Here is a 19,241-nt window from a genome sequence, read left to right as displayed (position 1 = left end):
GCGGAGAGAGTGCGCCCTGTTGTTGAGGGTCCATTACTTGCTGCCTGGGGCCCAGCGGGCCGTCCCATACCCGGTTGGAGCCGGGGGAGCCTGGGAGTGCCTCCTGGCAGCCTCCCCATGCTCCGCCACGGCCTCTGTGGGTTCATGCAAGGCCGGCCAGGGCCATTTGCAGCATTTCTAACCCCACAGTCACTGTCTGACGAAATGGGTAGTTACTGTAAGACCCTGAGTGTGTGAGCCGTGCTTGTGCCTGGGGGCAGGGCGTGGCATGAGCTTCTGGGGAGCTGCTGTTGTCCTGACGGGGCCTGTGGCAGGCAGCCCGCTTCCTCGACGGTGCCCCCACGGTCGGCCACCTCCCCACCCTAAGGCGTCTGAAGGGAGATGGGGAGCCTGGAGGCCTGGCACAGGAAAGCAGAAAAGTTGGCAGGACAAGGTGGCTGCGGAGGCGGGAAAGGGGATGTCGGCGCCCGATGCCTGTGGCCTCCGGTTCAGCTCAGACAGCCTGCTCACTGGCTTAGGTGTCTGCTGGTTATGCGCGGGGACCCTGGGGTTCTGGGAGGCGGTGGGAGTATGTTGCTGGGGTCCAACCCCAGCAGGTCCAGGGGTCCCCAAAGGTGTGGACGGAGTCGGCGAAGAAGGAATTAAACAGAGGCAGCGTTCAGTTGATCAGCAGCCTAGCCAGGATCTCCAGCCAAGTTCTGGTTCGGTTCTCTCACTAGGTTCTCCAGCCAGGTTCTCCAGGTACTCCAGCCAGGTTCTGTCTAGGTTCTCTAGCCAAGTTCTGTAGCCAGGTCCTGTCCAGGATCTTTTGCCATGTTCTCTCCAGCGAAGTTCTTCTGTCTCTAGGTTCTATGTAGGTTCTGTCTAGGTTCTGTGTCTAGGTTCTGTGTCTAGGTTCTGTGTCTAGGTTCTGTGTCTAGGTTCTGTGTCCTGTTGTCTTGTTACATCTGTATTTATACCAGTTGATTCCAATCCTATCAATCTCTATTCCAAAGGTTAGGGCCTTTCTTATCTCCATTCCAGGGAGTAAAGATTATGTAGCTTAAGCATGATTGTTCGTAGTTAAAGTGATTAATTACCCGCCTGGCACTTAGTTAAGGGGTTTTATTCCCTCCCTAACTTCAGGGGAAAGTCCCTACCTGGGGAAACAACCTTTCTCAGAGAAGTGACCTTGGTTAAAACACATAGTGCCAAGAAGGTGAGCAAACATATTAAGAACAGTATGCATATACGCCAGGTCCCTTGAAACAGCAAGGATGGACCGGCTCCCGGCAGTATGTTAGTGATGTTTGGGGACATTCACTGGGGATTTGGGGGAGGGCAGGGGGTGCTTCTTCTCCACTTGAAATGACGGAATCCAGCCCTAGCAGGTTTGGCTCCTTGGATAGAGCATCGGCCTGCGGACCGACGGGGCCTGGGTTTGATTCTGGTCAAAGGCAGGTGCCTCGGTGTGTGCAGGAGGCAACCAATCAATGTGTTTCTCTCGCAGCGATATTTCTCTCTGTCTTTCCCTCTCTCTTCCACTCTCCCTAAAAGTCGATGGAAAAATATCCTCGGGTCAGGATTAAAAAAAAATAAAGAAAGGACGGAATCTGTGATCCCAGTTTCCTGGAGGGACTGGACTCCGGCAGGAGGACACGTGCCGTGGTGGCTGCTGTCACCGTGAGCCTCTGTGTTCAAGGTCCCACGCGTCCTCTCACGGGACTAGGGTGCAGGCACCCAGCGTCTTCCATGTTTATTGAGGCTGAGAGGGGCCAGGTTGGGAATGAAGGGACCAGCAGGAGCCAGGGCCGAGAAGTGAGGTACCTGGAGACCGCCCCCCCCCCCCATGGGGCAGTTATCATAGCCAAGACCTATGAAATGACGTCATTGGGGGAGGGGCTGCAGGGGAGGGCGGGACCAGAAGGGAGGAGGGCCCCAGTGCCAGGCCACAGGGTCAGCTGTGCAAGTCCTGAGCAGAGCACAGCACACAGGAGCTGGCCACAGAGGCGGGCCAGGGCCGGAGCTGCAGGCGCCTGGCAGAGAGAGGCCCAGCCTGGCGGTGGGGAAACTGAGGCAGTGGTGCGGCCCTGGAGACGGCTGGTCAGGGCTGGACCTTCCTGGCCCAAGGTTCTGCCTCAGTTGGGTCTCTGGTTGCCGAGGTCTGAGAAGGGGTCGGACCTGAGGACCCAGGGCTGACCCCGGGGTCTCAGTTGCTGTCTGACCACTGCTGGGAGCCCACCAGGCCCGCTGCCTGTGAGAGCATGAGTGAGCAGGAGAGGGAGACGGAGGAGGATGAGGGAGGGGGCCCTTCAGACATGGCACCCATGCTGCCCCGAAGGCGCCCGGACCACAGGGCTGGACCACCCGCCCTGGGGCTGCCCGGCCAGATGCTGGCTGGGCTCCTGCTCCACCTGCTGCTGCCTGGGACCCTGTTCCTGCTGGTGCTGATGCCGGCCGCCGCCATCATCTACCTGGGATTCCTGTGCCACTCCAGGGTGAGCCGGGCCCTCTGGGGGAGGAGGGGAGGCGCTGGCTGGGACTCCCGGGAGTGGGGTCCGGTGGAAGCTCAGGGCACTGGGCCTGAGGGTGAATCGTCCCCCTTGTCGCCAGAGACATGTGTGCCCCTCCCCGGAGAGCCCTTCTCCTGCCAGCCCCTCCCCGACTGGCCACAGCAGAAGGGCCTTTGTTCCCACTATGGGGACAGCTCTCTCCCTCCCCTGAGGCCCCCAGCCTTGTACCAGGGGCCACCAGGGCCTGGGCAGCTGGGCAGGGTGGGAGGAGGAGAGGGCTCCAGGAAGAGAAGATGATGTCCGATTTCACCAGTCCACAGCCCCTCCCCCGCCACACACACAGCCCCTGGCAGAACCCTCCTGCCCTGGGCTGGATTCCCCATGTGCAGTGGGCTGTGGCTTGGTCCAGGGCAGGGAGGGTGTAGGCAGATGGGCCCCTGTGCCCCCTTTCTATAGGCCTAAGGCAAGGGAGGGCGACCGGACGGGGGTCGCTAAAGAGAAGGTGGCACCAGCTGTGACACCCACAGGCTGGGGCTCCTGGTCAGGTGCCAGCAGAGAGAAGGGTCATGGGGAGCAGCGTGTGGGGGCTGGGGAAGCGGGGGTCGGGCAACAGCGGGAGGGGGGGAATTCTTTGAGCCTCCGCCCAAGAGATCGCTACTCGGGCCGTTTACTGCGTGGACTCTGGTGAATGGGTTCTTTTTTTTTTTTTTTTTTTTTAAATATATTTTATTGATTTTTCACAGAGAGGAAGGGAGAGAGAGATAGTTAGAAACATCGATGAGAGAGAAACATCGATCAGCTGCCTCCTGCACATCTCCCACAGGGGATGTGCCCGCAACCCAGGTACATGCCCTTGACCGGAATCGAACCTGGGACCCCTCAGTCCGCAGGCCGATGCTCTATCCACTGAGCCAAACCGGTCTCGGCTGGTGAATGGGTTCTTGATCTCTGTTCCTTGATGGAGAAATGACAGGTCCTCAGCACAGACTCCACTAGGCCTCGGTCCCCGCCCCTCGCCCCGCCCCGCCCCTGGCAGTATGCTCCCCAGGCCCCGCCCCGTCCCATCCTGTCCCGTCCACCTGCTGCCTGGCCCCGCCCAGTCAACCCAGGACCCGCCCACCCACCCAGACCAGCCCCTCCCCCTGCTGCCTGGCCCCGCCCCTCTCCATCCTGGCCCCGCCCCGCCCCGTCCACCTGCTGCCTGGCCCCGCCCATCCCCATCCAGGCCCCGCCCCGCCCCGTCCACCTGCGGCCTGGCCCCGCCCAGTCAACCCAGGGCCCGCCCATCCACCCAGACCCGCCCCTCCCCCTGCTGCCTGGCCCCGCCCCACCCCATCCTGGCCCCGCCCCGTCCCGTCCACCTGCTGCCTGGCCCCGCCCATCCCCATCCAGGCCCCGCCCCGCCCCGTCCACCTGCGGCCTGGCCCCGCCCAGTCAACCCAGGGCCCGCCCATCCACCCAGACCCGCCCCTCCCCTTGCTGCCTGGCCCCGCCCCTCCCCGCCCCATACAGGCCCCGCCCAGCCCCCATCCGGGCCCCGCCCCTCCTGACCTCCCGCCCCGCCCCCAGGTCCACCCGGCGCCCAGCCCCACGTGCCGCGCGCTGCTCACGGACCGCGGCTCCGCGACGCTCATCGTGCTGGGCTTCCTCTCGCTGCCTCTGCTGCTGGTGCTCGCCTCGGCCGCCCGCGCCCGCTTGGCCCGGCGCCTCCGCCCGCTGCTGCCGCCCCCCATTTGGACCCGCGGACCGGGCCGCCATCCAGGCTCCAGCGACGGGGAACGGGAGGAACGCCACCCCGAAGGGGAGGAGCAGCTCTGCGCCTGGGTGTGACCCCAGAGGCCCTCCAAAGGACCCGAGACCTCCAAATCCCGGGAGGCCCCCGAACCTCCACATCCTTCGTGACCTCCATCAGTTGGCCCCAGGCCGGCGAGCGCGTGGTCTGCGCCCAGATCCGGCTGGGAAATTGCGGGCATTGCCTGCCTCGGGCTCCGGCGCGGTGCTCCGAGCGGCCGCGAGATGGCACTCGACTCCCCGGGACTGGGGTCAGCTCTCCCCACCCACCGCCGCCGGCACCCTCGCTGGCACCCCTGCCGCAGAGGCTGTGCCCCCTCGAGGAGGCGGGGTGGCTCTCAGAGAGGGGCGCGTGGCCGGGCTCGAGAAAGGCGGCCTCCTGGCTTCTGCTACTGGCTGCCCTGGCCGGGCCCTGTGGCCCCGTGACTGGTCAGCCAGGGCCTCCCGCCAGTTTCAGAGGAGGTGGGACCCCCACGGTCCACCAGAGCAGAGCGCGTGCTTCCAGGAGTCAGCGATGGCCAAGCCCTGCCAGGGCCTGCAAGGCCCAGCCTGTGCCCAGGTTAGAGCTCAAACTGAGACCAGGGTTAGAGCTCGGCCAGTGCCCAGGGTTAGCATCTTTTATTATTATTATTTTACACTTTGTCCTTTATTTGGAATGGTTTCTTTAATACATGACCCTGACCCTTGGCCATGGCCCTTGATACAAACTAGGGTACACATTCTTTTTTTGAAAAATTGAAATATGAAAAGTGAGACAGCCCTTATGATTCGTCAGAGCAGGCTCACTGAAGTGGTAGTTTTCTGGCAATAAATGTGTCCTTGAAGTTCTTTCCCTTTGATCCCTAGAACCACCTTCATTTCCTCCTTTCCTGAAACTCTTTTGTTCAGTCCCTCCTGGAACGCCTGGAGGAACAGCAGCACTCTGCCCATGACTCCAGGGTGGGCGTTCAGATGGGCACCCACCCAGTGAGGGCGCAGCCTGTTCTCTCTGGGTGACGTTAAGATCTCCAGGGTCTGCTGCATTCTGTCCTATGCTTTGAGCTTGTTCCCAGTTGCGGCTCTGTTCTTGATGACCTATCCGGCGTACACGTGTTTCCCGTGCCTGGGGATCAGATATTTCCTAGTTCTGGAGAATTCTCAGCCGGTATCCCACGAGCTCTGCCTGTCACTCCCTGTACATGTTCTCCTTGGGGAAAGCTTCTCCTCTGACCTCGATGTCAATTCATCTCGCTTGTATTTTTTTTCAAATATCTTTTTATTATTGATTTCAGAGAGGAAGGGAGAGGGAGAGAGAGATAGAAACATCAATGATGAGAGAGAGTCGCCAATCGGCTGCCTCCTGCACGCCCCCCCTCCCCCCCACTGGGGATTGAGCCCACAACCCGGGCATGTGTCCTTAACCAGAATTGAACCTGGGACCCTTCAGTTCGCAGGCTGACACTCTATCCACTGAGCCACACCAGTTAGGGTTCTCTTGTACTTTAAAAAAATATATTTTTTATTGATTTCAGAGAGAAAGGGAGAGGGAGAGAGAGAAACAGAAACATCAGTGATGAGAGAGAATCATGGATCGGCCGCCTCCTGCACGCCCCACGCTGGGGATGGAGCCCACAACCCAGGCGTGTGCCCTGACCGGGGAATCAAACCGTGACCTCCTGGTTCACGGGTCGACGCTCAGCCCCTGAGCCGCGCCGGCCGGGCTCTCTTGTATTTTCCATCTCGGTGTCTCTCTGTTGCCTCTGGGCAATTCCTCCAGCGCCCGCTTCCCGCTCAGACGCACTGGCTGTGTCTAATCTGCTGATACACTCGCCCGTTTGATTCTAAATGACTATCCCTAAAACTTGCCCTTGCTTCCTTTTGAAGTCTGATCGTTTCTGATGGTCCCTTGGCGGCACGCTCGACGCCTGGGTTCCAGCTTCGGTCTGTTGCGGGGCCAGCTGGGCCGGTCAGGGTCCCGGTGGGTGGCCCCTGCGCAGTGCCACTCCGGCTCTCCGGCTGCAGGGTGGCTCTCCCGCCCTGTGTCCAGAGAACATGCTGCTTCCCCACTTGTTTTCCTGCGTCGTCCTGGGCCTGCTCCCTTTTCTCCTGTTTATCCACTTGCAGTGTTTAATTCTGGAGGGACCTCGGGGTATTTACTTCCTTGTAAGCCCAGCAGTGTATTAAAAATGTGAACTTGTTGTCACCCGTCCAGGGTCTGGTGGTAGCCGAAAGGCCTTTTAAAGGATGGAGCGCACCACACTGCCAGCTGGACTCTGCCTGTGACCAGCAGGGTCAGGCCCCAGAGACCGGGGCTCGCGGTTCAGGCTGTGACCGCAGTCAGGGCTCAGTCCGTGGCCTTGAGCGGAGCCCGCTGAGGCTGGCCCAGGTCCAGCAGGGGTCCCCCGGGGGGGTTCCAATTGTCTGTGCGCAGCTCTGATGCGGTTCCCAGTCAGACAGGAGCCTGGCCGGCCGCCCGGCTGCCAGAACTTCCCCTGGTCCAAGGCCGCCTTCCTTCCCCTCCTGCCCGGGCCGGGCTGGCGCTGGCCAGGCGGCTAGGAGGAAGACTCTCCTGAGGGTAGGCCTGGCCCTGGAGTCACCAAACAACAGCTGGGCCTGGGGGGCGGGGAGCTCAGCTGCCTGAGCCTGGGCTTCCTACGATGGGTCCCAGTGTCCCGGGCCAGCCCTGAGCCCCAGGGAAGTCTTGCCTCAGCCCCAGTTCTGCCCCACCCGCTCACAAAAGACACCCGTGAGGGGCTGTGAGCGTTCACACGGTCTCGGGCTCTGCTTTTTTTTAAAAAAATACATACTTCTTTGCTTTTTTAGAGAGAGTGGAAGGGAGGGGGTAGAGAGATAGAAACACGGTAAGAGAGAAATATCACTGATCGGCTGCCTCCTGCACGCCCCCCACAGGGGATCGAGTCCACAGCCTGGGCATGTGCCCTGACTGGGAATCCATCCGGGGCCTCTTGGCTCCCGGCTCGATGCTCAACCACTGAGCCACGCCGGCCGGGCTAGGGGTCTGCTTTTAGAGGGCCAGCTGTCAGGGACATTGGGACACTGGGTGCTGGGGGCCGAGGGCTGGCCCACCAGAGGGAACCAGAAACAGGCCCCGGGCCTGGGGAAGGCTGAGGAGACCATGGTCTCTTCTTTATCTGCCACCATTTAGGTTCCTGGTAAGGGGCTGGGGGGGCAGGGGGGGAGGAGGGGGGCTGGGCTAAGGGGAGGGAAGGTCCTGCCTCCAGCACCAGGCTCCCCCTCCTCAAGGCCCGTCATTCAGACATCCTATCCTGCCCTTCAATCCCTCTGCCCAGGCAGGACCAACCCCATCTGAAGCCCAGAGAGCTCTGCCTCTAACCCTTTGCCCAGCACGGTGCCCATGACAGAAGCCCCTCTTTCAGGGTCTCAGCCCCCCAGGCCGAGCCCCCAGCCTCTGCTCCCCCGCCCCCCGCCCCCCGCCCCACGAAAGCTACTTCAGCCCAGCCGGTGTGGCTGAGTGGTTGAGTGTTGACTTATGAAGCAGGAGGTCACAGTTTGATGCCTGGTCAGGGCACCTGCCCCGGTTGTGGGCTTGGTGCGGAGGAGGGGGCCTTGCAGAAAGCAGCCGAACGATGATTCTCTCTTATTGTCGATGTTTCTCTCTTCCTCTTTGAAATAAATAAAAACACACTTAAAAGCAAAAAACAAAAACCCTTCATCTCCACCCAATGCCCCTCAACCCATCCAGGGGCCCAGACTCCACGGGAAGCAAGTGCTCTGCTACTGGATGGGGCGGGGGAGGCCCCTCTGGGACATGCAAGCTCTTTCCCCACCCAGGTGCCCAGGCCCCTGCCCTGGCTGTGGGCGCCTCCACACACCTGTGTGTGCGTGTGCACGCATCTGTGCATTGTGTGTGTGTGTGTGCACGCATCTGTGCATTGTGTGCGTGTGTGCACGCATCTGTGCATTGTGTGTGTGTGTGCGTATGTGCATTGTGTGTGTGTGTGTGTGCGTGCATCTGTGCATTGTGTGCGTGTGTGCACGCATCTGTGCATTGTGTGTGTGTGTGTGCGTGTGTGCACGCATCTGTGCATTGTGTGTGTGTGTGTGTGTGTGTGTGTGCATGTTCTGGCTTGTGCCCGTGCAAATCTATCCCCTCCGCCTCCCCTCACACCCTGAGCTGGGGGATGGGAGCTGTTGTCTCGACCCCACAGGGTGGAGACTGTGCAAGATTCCCTGACCTGCCCAAGGTCATGTATTCACGCACAAAGCATTTCCGGGGACCGAGGCGTCGGCAGGCACACCCTCAGACAGCTGAGGCGCGGCCAGGAGGGGTCCGGGACGGGCCAGTTCCGTCCCTCCAGCTTGCATCCAGGTATGAGCCCTACCCTCACCCAGGCATGTGGGCCAGGCAGGGGTGCTGTGCAGGAAGTGAGCTGGGGTGGGTGGGCTGGGTAGAGTGGGGAGGGACACACTGCCTTCTACCCCCAGGGTGCCTCTGGCTGCTCTAATAATGAAATAGACATGAGAAACAGGAGCAATAGAAAATACCCAGATTCGAGACACGCGTGTGCATGAGAAGCCTGCATACGTGCGAGTCAGACCCCACATGCACGAGAGGATCAGAGGCAGAAACGAACTTGGGCATATAAGGCATGCTGAGCCGGCCGGCTTGGCTCAGCGGTTGAGCGTTGACCTCTGAACCAGGAGGTCAGGGCACAGGCCCGGGTTGTGGGCTTGGTCCCCAGTGTGGGGCGTGCAGGAAGCAGCAGATCCATGAATCTCTCATCGTGGATGTCACTATCTCGCTCTCCCTCTCCCTTCCTCTCTGAATTCAATAAAAACATATTAAAAACACACACGCTTCCTGAGTTAGGGACAAGATAGTGCTGGGCGTCGGGGCCTGGCAGGACGAGAAGAGCGGGTGCTGGGTCAACAGAGACTTGCTCTGCCTCCAGATGGGCAGAGGCTACGCTGACCACGGCTCACTCTGGGCGAGGCCCAGGCTCAGCTCCCCGGGCAGTGAAGGGAGGGGCCCAGGTTCCTCTTGAGCCTGAGGCTGCAGGTGCCTTTAGCTCAACACAGTCTGCATGCCGCGGAGGCGCATCGTGGGGTGCATCGGTCGGGACGCCCTCAGTAGTCACAGGCAGAGTCTGGCGCTGGCTCTGAGGTCTAAGGCCCTGCCCGCTGGGCCCCACTCCCACCTCTGGGGAGTCCCTCCCTGCTCTCTCCTTCCCCAGGCAAGCCTGTCTGGACCCTGCCTGGGGCAGGGGCAGGGGCAGGGTGTGGGGTCACCTCCCTATAATAGAAGGTTCCAGCAGAGGGAACCAAAGCGGGGTTGCGGGGGGTGGGGCACCCTGCACAGGCTGAGAACCCAGGAGCCTCTGAATGCCTGCCTTCCTCTCTGCGCTCACCCCTGCCCAGGAGGCCCTACGTCTGGCAGCGGCTCCCCAGGCGTCTCCTTGGAGGCCTCCCATCAGCCCCACCCTCCCCTGGGCCCTGGCCTGCCCCCTGAAGGCCCTGCACCCCTTGCCCTCCATTTCTGCCCCCCAGCCCTCTCCTTCCTGCTCTCACACACCTGCCTGCCCCAACCCCAGGGCCTTAGCACTTCCCGTAGCTCCCGCCTCCGGGCCTGACACGGCCGCCCTCCCCAGTGGGAATTTTTGCAGGCACGCCACTGCTTGTCCCACTTCCAACCCGGAGGTGCTGGGAGGACAGGGACAGTGCCCAGTCCTTGCGTGAACCTGTTTGTAGGCGGCGGGAACGGTGCCAGGAGTTAGGCCTGTGGAGTCAGGCCGGACCTGGTACTTGAGTTCTGGCTCCGAAAGACTTCAGAACCAAGACTCAAACTGTGAGAGAACATTTATTTGGGAAATCAAAGAGGTAAAAGAAGTAATTTTTAGAAAAAAATGGGCTTAGGAAACAACTTACAGAGGTAAAGGAGTCGTGAGGAGGGGAAAGGTAATGTGCCTGAGGGAAGGGGAGAGAAAGGGAAGGGCAGGGGTGGGGTCCTCTGTCCTAAGGACTTGGGGGGGGGGACGTTAGGGGAGGCCCCCGGGGAAGATCTCAGCAGAACACTCAGCAGCTTTCCAGGGGTGGCCTTTCGGGGTCCGGTCTCCACGGACTGCTGGGCGGGCCCCGGGGCCGGGGCCATCACCAGTGTGGCAGGTCCTGGGCTTGGCCATGGGCTTGCTTGTCTGATGCTGCTTTTCTGGGCCTGGAGCTGAAATGCAACTGAGGCCTCTAGGGAGGAAAGGTCAGGGGGTCCAGCGGCAGGACACAAGGCCAGTGTGTGCTGGGGGGGCGGGGGGAGAGGTCACCTGGGGGCGAGGATGTGCACACCTGTCCGTGGCTGTCTGCCCCGGTGGCCTCTCAACCTGGCCCCACGTCCTCGCTCCGTCCAGTCTGCAACTGCCGACCACGTCCCCACGCAGAGCCTGCCCGTGGCCTGGCTCCGCACCGAGGATGGGTGAACGCAGATGGGGTGCCCACCCCATGCTCTGGCTGCCCACCCCGCCAGGCAGGGGGCCGGAGGTGGGGTCAGTCTAGGGCAGCGATGGCGAACCTTTTGAGCTCGGCGTGTCAGCATTTTGAAAAACCCTAACTTCACTCTGGTGCCGTGTCACCTGTAGAAATTTTTTTATATTTGCAACCATGGTAAAACAAAGACTTCTATTTTTGGCATTTACTTTATATATTTAAATGCCATTGAACAAAGAAAAATCAACCCAAAAAATGAGTTCGCGTGTCACCTCTGACACGCGTGTCATAGGTTCGCCATCACTGATCTAGGGCCACAGGGAGCAGGGCTGGGCTCCTGGGGAGTGAGAGGCTGGGACCTGAGACCCCAGGGAGGTCCTCAGGCCCTGGCCTGTCCCCGACCACGGACAGGCAGGTGGAGTCTAGAAGAATGTGTGGGTGGGCAGCTGGGTGGGCTTGGGAGGGGCCTCTGGGCCCGGCTGCTCTCAGCGGCTGCTCCCTGGGTCCCACTCACTGGTGTGGGGTGAGGTCAGGGGGCCTTGGCTGGCCCCACACCCCAGATCCAGGCCCAGGGCAGCCACCCCCCCCCTTTGCTGTCTCTGTCCCCACCTCGTATGTGTGGGTAGATACAGCGACCGTGATAAACAGCTCAAGGGGGGCCCCTTACAGGGTGGGGTGGCGCCCAGGCCCATCTGCCCAGCAGAGCGCCCTAGGCGGGGTCAGGGGTGAGGTCAGAGGCCCCGGGAGCTGCCCTTTTCCCTGGGGTCAACATGACCACAGCACGCTGGGCACAAAAGGCCCTTCTTCTCCCCAGAGGCCTGGACTGTGCGGAGGAGGGAGGCTGTCCGACCGACTGGGAGGGGGCAGGGCGGGCGGCGCCGGCAGAGCAGTGGCCCTGGGTTCCCGGAACCCTGTCCACCTGCCTGTGGGCAGACGGGGTGGGCCAGCTCTGGGAAGTGATGCATGGAGCTCCCGCTGGGCCAAGGCCATGACATCAGGACTGAGCAGGGCTGGGCTCCGGGCAGGGGAGGCCTGGGGGCCAGGGCCTGCTGGTCTCAGAGCCTCTGATCTTCTCTGCCCCTCCGGCCCCAGGCCGCCCGCCTCAGAGAGGAGCCTTCCGGGCCATTCTATTTGTGCTTCCTCCGGCGTCTGCCCTAACCCTGACCACCGACACCCCTGGCTGACCCCTCGCTCCCTGGAGACTCTGTCTGGCCCTGTCTCCCCAGGGCAGGGGTGGGGGCTGCAGGACACAGAAGTGAGACTCGGGGCCAGGGAGCAGGGCCGAGGGGGAGGCCGGGGAGTCTCGGGGCTCAGGCGTGAGCAGACGTGACCCCGGCCAAGCTGAGGAGGAGCTCTGGGCCGGGGGCTGGGTAGCGGCCCTGGCGGAGGGCACCTGAGGCCGGGGCTCCTGGCCCCTCTTCCTCTGAGGCAGAGGCTGGAGGAAGGAGGGCAGCTGCTTCCTCAAGGGCTTGAGCCACAGCCAAGAAGACCCGCTCAGACTTTCCAGGAGGGACGGAAACTTCCCCGTCAGCCCTCAGGGCAGGCAGGCCTGGCTGCGGCGGCAGGTCCACCCGCCGGCAGGAGTGGGGGACCAGTGGGGAAGCCACTGCCTGGCCACAGGGGGCCCCCATTACAGCCCAGCTCCCTGTGCCCAGCAGGTGGGTGCCCAGGGAAACGGAGGATGAACCAAGAAGGGCCTGTATGTGTCTGCATGGGGTGCCCCCCCGCCCCGGGGCCCCGGGCCCCAGGCCTCCAGCTGTGGCTGCTGCCTGGCCCTGGTCTCCGCTCCCGGTCCCATCTCCACAGCCACCTGGTGAGCCTCCCCTGCCGGAGAGCTGGGGGCCGAGCTGGGCTCCTCCGGGCAGCAGCACAGCCTGGACTTCGGGGACCCCAGCCCCTAGCTCCCCTCCGGGGGCCCAGGCGGAAGCACCCGGCAGCCTCCGGTCCCCGCCGAGGCCTGAGGTCCGTGGAGCTGAGCCAGCGCGGCCACTGCCAAGATTCCCCGGGAGGGGTGGGTGGGGGCGGCGGGGACACAGCTCTCTTTCTGCTCCTGCCCTGGCCGCTCCTCTGGCTCAGGCTTGGCTGAAGCGCTTCCTTTTTTAGGCAAAGTGGTGCTCAGCCTGTCTGCGGCCTTCTCACCTGCCAGAGGGAGGAAGGAAACCATTGAGTCCCATCCGTCTTCCTCACAGAGCAGCCCCGGGAGGTGGGGAGGGAGGGGACATCCTGGAAGAGTTGCCCTGGGGGACCTGTGCCCCTGCCCCACGGAGGGAGAGGGAACCCTCACAGGAAGGCGTCTGAGGAGTGAGGGGTCGGGGCTCTCCGGCCCAGGGGGCACTGCCCCACCCCAGCTAAGGAGAGGGGGCAACAGGGGGGTGCTGGGGGTCTGTCCTTGGGCGTGGAGTCTGACCTCAGCCCAGGCCCTAGGCCCCCCATCGGGCAGGGTGCGTGGGGACAGCAATAGGCCGCATGGTCACCCTGGACAGGGCCTGAACAGCCACCCCCAGCTCCCAGACCTCTTCCTCCAAGAAGCCAGGGGGGTGGGGCTTTGGTGTCCCCCAAGAAGCCCACGTGCTATGTCCAATGCCCTGTGTCCTTTGTAAGTTCAGCGCTTGCAATCCCTGTGGGTCGGTCCTTGGAGACACGTGTCCCAGCCCCCAGACACCTCCCCCTGCCCCAGCCCTGTAAACCAGTGGGGGCCAGGGCTGGGGGGCGGGTGGCGGGGACCTTGTTGGGGCACGTTGTTCTTGGTGTCACCCCCACCCCCACCGCCCTGGATCCTCTTGGGCCGGCTCCAGGGACTCCCAGCACCGCGGAGATCTGGGCAGTGGGCCTGGGATGACCCAACTTGGGGGGCCCCCCGTCTGCTCCTGGCTGGGAGCAGGGGGCAGGGCGGACCCCCTGGTCTCCCGGCCGTAAAGGAAGGCCGCGGTGTCTGTGCGCGAACATGCCCACGAGTGCGCGGCCCGGTCCCTCCGTGCGCGCGCCTCCCGCCGAGTGCGCGCATCGGGGCGGGGCCTTTGGGGGCGGGTCCCGGTCCGGCCAGTGCGGGGACGCGCGGTGCCGCCCAGGAGCGAGCCAGCGAGGGGCTGGCGGAGTCCGAGCGCCCGGTCCGCTGCGCGGGATGCTGCCCTGGACGGCGCTCAGCCTGGCCCTGAGCCTGGCGCTGGCGTGGGCGCGGAGCGGCGCGGAACGCGGTGAGTGCGGGGCGCGGGCCCGGACTCGGGCGCCCCCTCGATCCCCCGCGGCCCCACGCGGCCCGCGCTCTCCTCCCGCGGCCGCGGGGCGGGGGCGGCCAGCAGGGCACCCCACCCACCTGCGGCGGACGGACCCAGACGCCCCAGGAGACTCGACCGAGCGCGGGGACGTGGAGGCCGCCATCTGCCCGGTCGGCATCTCCACCGGATCGTGGGGCCTGGACGAGAGGGGGAGGTGTCTGTCCAGGAGGCTGCCCCGGCCTCAGTTTCCCTCTCCTTGGAATGACCCTCCGTAGAGGGATGACAAGCAGGTTGGAGTCGCCCCACCGAATTAGGGAAACCTGAGGCCCCAGGGCCCAAACCAGAACCAAGACACCCCAGTCCCCGTCTGCCCATGGCCCAGGGGTGGAGGGGCCCATGTGCCCCCCCCACCCCCCACCCCACCCCCGCTCCAGGGGTGAGGGGAGGAAGGGGCGGCCGGGAGGCGCTGGTGGGACCTCAGGCTGCTGCAGCAGGTAACTCGCTTCCGGGGTCCAGATGGAGCAGGGGCTGGGGGCCCGGGGAGGGGTGACATCATCTGTAAGTGGGGTTAGAACTGCAGCCCGGCCATCTGGGCTGTGGGCGGGCCTGCGATCAGTGCTGTCTCCCCATCTCGCCCCTCCTCCCCAGCCTGCCTCTTCTGAGCTGCTTTGCAAACCCCCCCCCCCCCACCCCCGCCATGTCCCACCTGCTGCCTTACCTGGAGGCTGAGCTGTGAGGCTGAAGGCAAGCCTGAGGGAGCAGCCCCTGACCCCCCGGCCCGTCCACTCGCCCCTCTGAGCTGGGCCAGGACCCATGGCTCCTGCCTGTTTGCAGTTAGCCGTGGGGGCTTGGAGGGGCCGGCTTTGTTTTACAGACGAGATAGGAGCCCAGAGAGTGCCCCAGGGACATGGCCAGGGTGCAGAGCGGGACCCCTGAGACTTGGACCCCTCTGCCCCTGGGGATGCCACCCCAGGACCTTTGGGGAAGGACTGAGCAGGCTCTCAGGACCTCCTGGGGTGAAGCTCCGGCTGGGGGAGCTGCCGTGGGTGTGGGGCTGCCTGGAGTCCCCACCCGGGCTGAACCCCCCCTCTCCCCTAGGGCCCCGGGCAGCAGCCGCCCAGGGGGACCTGCTCTTTCTGCTGGACAGCTCAGCCAGCGTGACTCATTATGAGTTCTCCCGGGTCCGGGAGTTCCTGGGGCAGCTGGCAGCCCCACTGCCCCTGGGCCCCGGGGCCGTTCGTGCCAGCCTGGTGCACGTCAGCAGCCGGCCCCACTCCGAGTTCCCCTTCGGCCAGCACAGCTCCGGGGCCGCCGTCCAGGACGCCATCCTCGCCGCTGCCCAGCTCATGGGCAACACCAACACGGGCCTGGCGCTGGCGTACGCCAAGGAGCAGCTGTTTGCCGAGGCTGCGGGGGCCCGGCCGGGGGTGCCCAAGGTGCTGGTGTGGGTGACCGACGGCGGCTCCAGCGACCCCGTGGGGCCCCCCATGCAGGAGCTGAAGGACCTGGGCGTCACCGTCTTCATCGTCAGCACCGGCCGGGGCAACCGCCTGGAGCTGTCGGCCGCTGCCTCGGCCCCCGCGGAGAAGCACCTGCACTTCGTCGACGTGGACGACCTGCCCATCATCGCCCGGGAGCTGAGGGGCTCCATCCTCGGTAGGTGGGCGGGCAGAGGCGGGGCTGGGGGTGGCCAGAGCCCAGCCAGAGAGCTGGGGTGGGATTTTAAAATACGTACATTTTTTTTTTTTTATTGATTTCAGAGAGGAAGGGAGAGGGAGGGAGAGGGAGAGAGAAACATCAATGTTGAGAGAGAATCATTGATCCATGGATCGGCTGCCTCCTGCATGCTCCCCACTGGGGACTGAGCCTACCACCCGGGCATGTGTCCTGACCAGGAATCAAACCGTGACCTCCTGGTTCCTAGGTTGGCAACCGACCACTGAGCCCCGCTATCTGGGCCGGGGTGAGATTTAAGAGGAATCTGTCTGCCTGGAGCAGGGGCCAGGGCTGCAGGGCAGGTGTCCCCAGGGGTTCATGGGGGAGGTGCCCCCTACCTGGGCCGTGGAGGGATGAGGGCAGGCCTGTGTGAACATCTCCACGTGGGGCTCTCTGAGGGGCCCAGCCCCTTGGAGGAGGCCCCGGGGAGTGGGGGGCCCGGTGTGGACCCAGGGGCTGCGCTGGTGGGGTGTGGCTGAGTGGAGAGGAAGAGAAAGGGGCTGCCAAGCCTGAGGACTGTGCGGGGGGCCGCAGGTACTCCTGTACCTGAGCCAGGGCCCACCATGTCTGGAGCTGGGAGCCAGGTCAGGAGGGGCCGGGACCGCCTCCTCTGGGCTCTGCTTGACCCCAGTGCCTGCCGGGGTGAGGACAGCTGGAGGGTTTTCAGCAGGTTCTCGTTAGCAGCTCCTTCTCCTGGACCCCTGATCCCGCCAAACCGCAGAGGGGGCGGGGCTGGAAATGAAGGGCCTGGTCGCTGGCTCGGCCTCCTCCGTAGCCACTGAAAAATGCCACTAACCCAGGGTTCTGCCCAAGTCTCCGCCTGTGGGTTAATCATCCACCCGAAACCAGAAGAGGTTGGCCTGTGGGTTGCAGGGGGACTGGGTGCCTCTGAGACTTTCCTTCCGGGGACACCTGGCCCCTGGTTGCCCCAGGTCAACCACTCCGCTGGCTGAGCCTGGAGGCTGCAGGGCAGCCAGGAGTGTGGGCTGGGGGCTCCTGGGATGGGAGTGGGATGGCGGGGGGGTGAGTGCCAGGCTGGCAGTGAGGCCCCAGCATCAGAGGAGGAAGCCACAGGATCAGGATCGTGACAGGCTGAACCCTGCCCAGACACGAATCCCCACACCCGCCAGCTCGGCCCAGATGGCTCAGGAGGAACGCTCCGTCCTCCATCGGGGATCCCACTCTGGGGTGACATTCCTCTGGGGGCCTGAGGCAAGCAGCCTGCCCCCCTGTCCGGCTGCTCTTGTTGTCACATCCTCAGCACCCCTCGGGGCATCCCCTGGTGGCCCCCCATTTCCTGGCTGCACCATGGGCCCCTTTGCCTTGACTACCCAGAACTAAACTGACCCCAGGCCCTGGGTCTCTCTGGCTGGGGGGCGGGGGGGGGGGCGGGGGGGCGGGGCTCTCTGTTCTCAGACACCACCTGGGGCCCTGTCACCTTTCAGGGACCCTTGTCCAGGCCTAGATTGCTTCCCAGTGGGCTGGGGCCGGGGCAGGGAAGCTCCTGATGGGGCCAGAAGTGGGGGGCTGCATTCCTGTCTCCCCCCAGCCCTGTCCCGGGTTTGCATATTCTTCGCATCTGCTGGGCGTGGTGAGCCTGGCCTGGCTCCCCAGCATTCCTGTTCCTCGCGTCTCCCTGGTGGGGGGCCCCCACCCCGGCCTCTGTCTCCTGGTCTTCCCGGAGTGGGCAGTTCAGGCCCCGCGCCTGGGGGAGGGAGCAGGTGGCCTGGCGTCCCTGACCCCCGCACCCCACCCCCCCAGACGCCATGCAGCCGCGGCAGCAGCTCCGTGCCTCTGAGGTCACGTCCAGTGGCTTCCGCCTGGCCTGGCCGCCCCTGCTGACCGCCGACTCGGGCTATTACGTGTTGGAACTGGCACCCAGCGCAGAGCCGGCCGCCGCGCGACGCCAGCAGCTGCCGGGCAACGCCACCGGCTGGACCTGGGCCGGCCTGGACCCGGACACGGACTACCACGTGGCGCTGCTGCCCGAGTCCAACCTGCACCCCGTGGGGCCGCAGCACCTGCGCGTGCGCACGCTGCCGGGTGAGGCGGGGGCGCGCGGCCCGGGGCGGGGGGCGCGGGGCGCGGGGGTCGGAGCGGGCGGCGGGGGGCGGGGGCGCGGCCCCCCACTGACGCGCGCTTCCCCCGCAGAGGAGGCCGGGCCGGAGCGCATCGTCATCTCGCACGTGCGGCCGAGCAGCCTGCGCGTGAGCTGGGCCCCGGCCGGCGCGCTCCGCTACCACGTGCAGGTCGGGCCGCTGGGGGGCGGCGCGGCGCAGCGCGTGGAGGTGCCCGCGGGCCGCAACGGCACCGCCCTGCAGGGCCTGGCGCCGGGCACCGCCTACCTGGTCACCGTGACGGCGGCCTTCCGCTCGGGCCGCGAGCGGGCGCTGTCCGCCAAGGCCTGCACCCCCGACAGCGAGCGCAGCCGCGCCCCGCGCCCCCCGCCGCCGCCGGGGCCCGGGGGCCGGGGGCCGTGACCCGGACGCCCGCGCAGCCCAGGGCCCCTTCTCCCGACCCCGGTGCGGGAGGCGCCCACCGCCGGACCCAGGGTCTCGTTCCGGGGGCTTGGGGGTGCGGACTCGGCCTTTGCGCGCGGCGATCCCGCGTGACCGACCCCCAGTCCTCGTTCCGCGGCCGGAGCCCGACTCCAGGGCCAGACCCTCGGCTGCAGCTCTGGCGCTGGCTGGAGCGACCCTTCCCTTCCCGCCCGGCGCGGGGCCCTCGGCCGTGTCCTTGGGGCTGGAGTCAGCGGGGAGATGGAGGGGGAGTCTGGGCGCGGGGTGAGACCATCAGACCCGGGACAGGCCCGGCCCAGGACCAAGGGCGGTGGGCCGGGTGGGCCTCCCACTGTGTGAAGGGCCAGTGGTCCAGCTGGCCACTCAGGTCCGGGATGTGGCTAGAAGGTGGAGGGGGGCGGGGTCCGGCCAGGTCCCCACAAGCTTCCAGGAGGAGACAGGACCCGCCAAGGGCGGGGAAGAGTGTTTGGAGGTGCGGTCAGAGGTCAGCGGCTGGAGGGTGGACAGGTGCCCTTCGCCAGGCCACCCAGCTGCAGGGCAGTGCCTGCCCCCCCTCTGGGCCCAGCACAGGGAGGCCGGAGCTGGCATTCAGGACCCTGGAGACAGCACTGGCAGGGAGTCTCCTCTTGCTTCTGATGGGGTCCTCCAGGCTGGGGGGTCAGCCAGGTCCCCCCGGGAAGCACCCCAGCGATTCTCTGCCTCTTCGGACAGCGCCCTCCTCTGTCATTACTCACCCTCGGGGGCCCCAGGCCAGTCCCAAGGGCAGGCAGCGCTGCTGTCCCGGCCACCAGGCCCCTCATCCTCTGCCTCTTCCCCACTAACATCCCACACCTTCAAGTACAGATTAAACCGGATGTAACCCGAGTCCCGCAGTCTCTCTCCTTGGATACTTCACTCTTCGCCGCACCCAGCCCCTCGGGGGTCCTGGTGGACGGGGCCCTCGGTGACCCCTCTGCACCCCTGTTCAGAGAGCCCCAGCCCGTCCTGTGGGCGCGGATTCCGCGGTTGGGAGGGGAGCACCTGCTGGAATGCCAGGGATTGGCTCTCCAGGGGCTTCCACCCACCCCGGCCTT

The 19,241-nt window shown here is 64.8% G+C and overlaps 2 protein-coding genes across 2 annotated transcripts; both read left to right on the top strand.

The window, feature by feature from the left end:
• The first annotated feature begins 1,314 nt into the window (after positions 1 to 1,314).
• TMEM88B (transmembrane protein 88B) lies at positions 1,315 to 5,577 on the top strand. The gene is made up of 2 exons (XM_059686145.1): positions 1,315 to 2,477; positions 4,062 to 5,577. Exons 1-2 carry the CDS (start codon positions 2,244 to 2,246, stop codon positions 4,320 to 4,322), a joined length of 495 nt encoding a protein of 164 aa, XP_059542128.1. The 5' UTR covers positions 1,315 to 2,243; the 3' UTR covers positions 4,323 to 5,577.
• Positions 5,578 to 13,727: 8,150 nt separating this feature from the next.
• Positions 13,728 to 19,032, top strand: VWA1 (von Willebrand factor A domain containing 1). Its single transcript, XM_059691559.1, has 4 exons — positions 13,728 to 13,912; positions 15,032 to 15,589; positions 17,411 to 17,692; positions 17,801 to 19,032. Exons 1-4 carry the CDS (start codon positions 13,840 to 13,842, stop codon positions 18,127 to 18,129), a joined length of 1,242 nt encoding a protein of 413 aa, XP_059547542.1. The 5' UTR covers positions 13,728 to 13,839; the 3' UTR covers positions 18,130 to 19,032.
• The last annotated feature ends 209 nt before the right edge of the window (positions 19,033 to 19,241 follow it).

Source organism: Myotis daubentonii, chromosome 3, assembly GCF_963259705.1.
Source record: "Myotis daubentonii chromosome 3, mMyoDau2.1, whole genome shotgun sequence".
Classification (NCBI taxonomy): Eukaryota; Metazoa; Chordata; class Mammalia; order Chiroptera; family Vespertilionidae; genus Myotis; species Myotis daubentonii.
Note: the sequence above shows the minus strand (reverse complement) of the source record. Positions and strands in the feature narration are given on the sequence as shown.

Bases quoted from the DNA above. Each gene is read 5' to 3' on its own strand.
- TMEM88B (XM_059686145.1), top strand. From the start codon at position 2,244: ATGAGTGAGCAGGAGAGGGAGACGGAGGAGGATGAGGGAGGGGGCCCT. The intron at 2,478-4,061 runs GTGAGCCGGGCC...CCCCGCCCCCAG, and splicing joins GATTCCTGTGCCACTCCAGG to GTCCACCCGGCGCCCAGCCC.
- VWA1 (XM_059691559.1), top strand. From the start codon at position 13,840: ATGCTGCCCTGGACGGCGCTCAGCCTGGCCCTGAGCCTGGCGCTGGCG. The intron at 15,590-17,410 runs GTAGGTGGGCGG...CCACCCCCCCAG, and splicing joins GCTGAGGGGCTCCATCCTCG to ACGCCATGCAGCCGCGGCAG. The intron at 17,693-17,800 runs GTGAGGCGGGGG...CTTCCCCCGCAG, and splicing joins GCGCGTGCGCACGCTGCCGG to AGGAGGCCGGGCCGGAGCGC.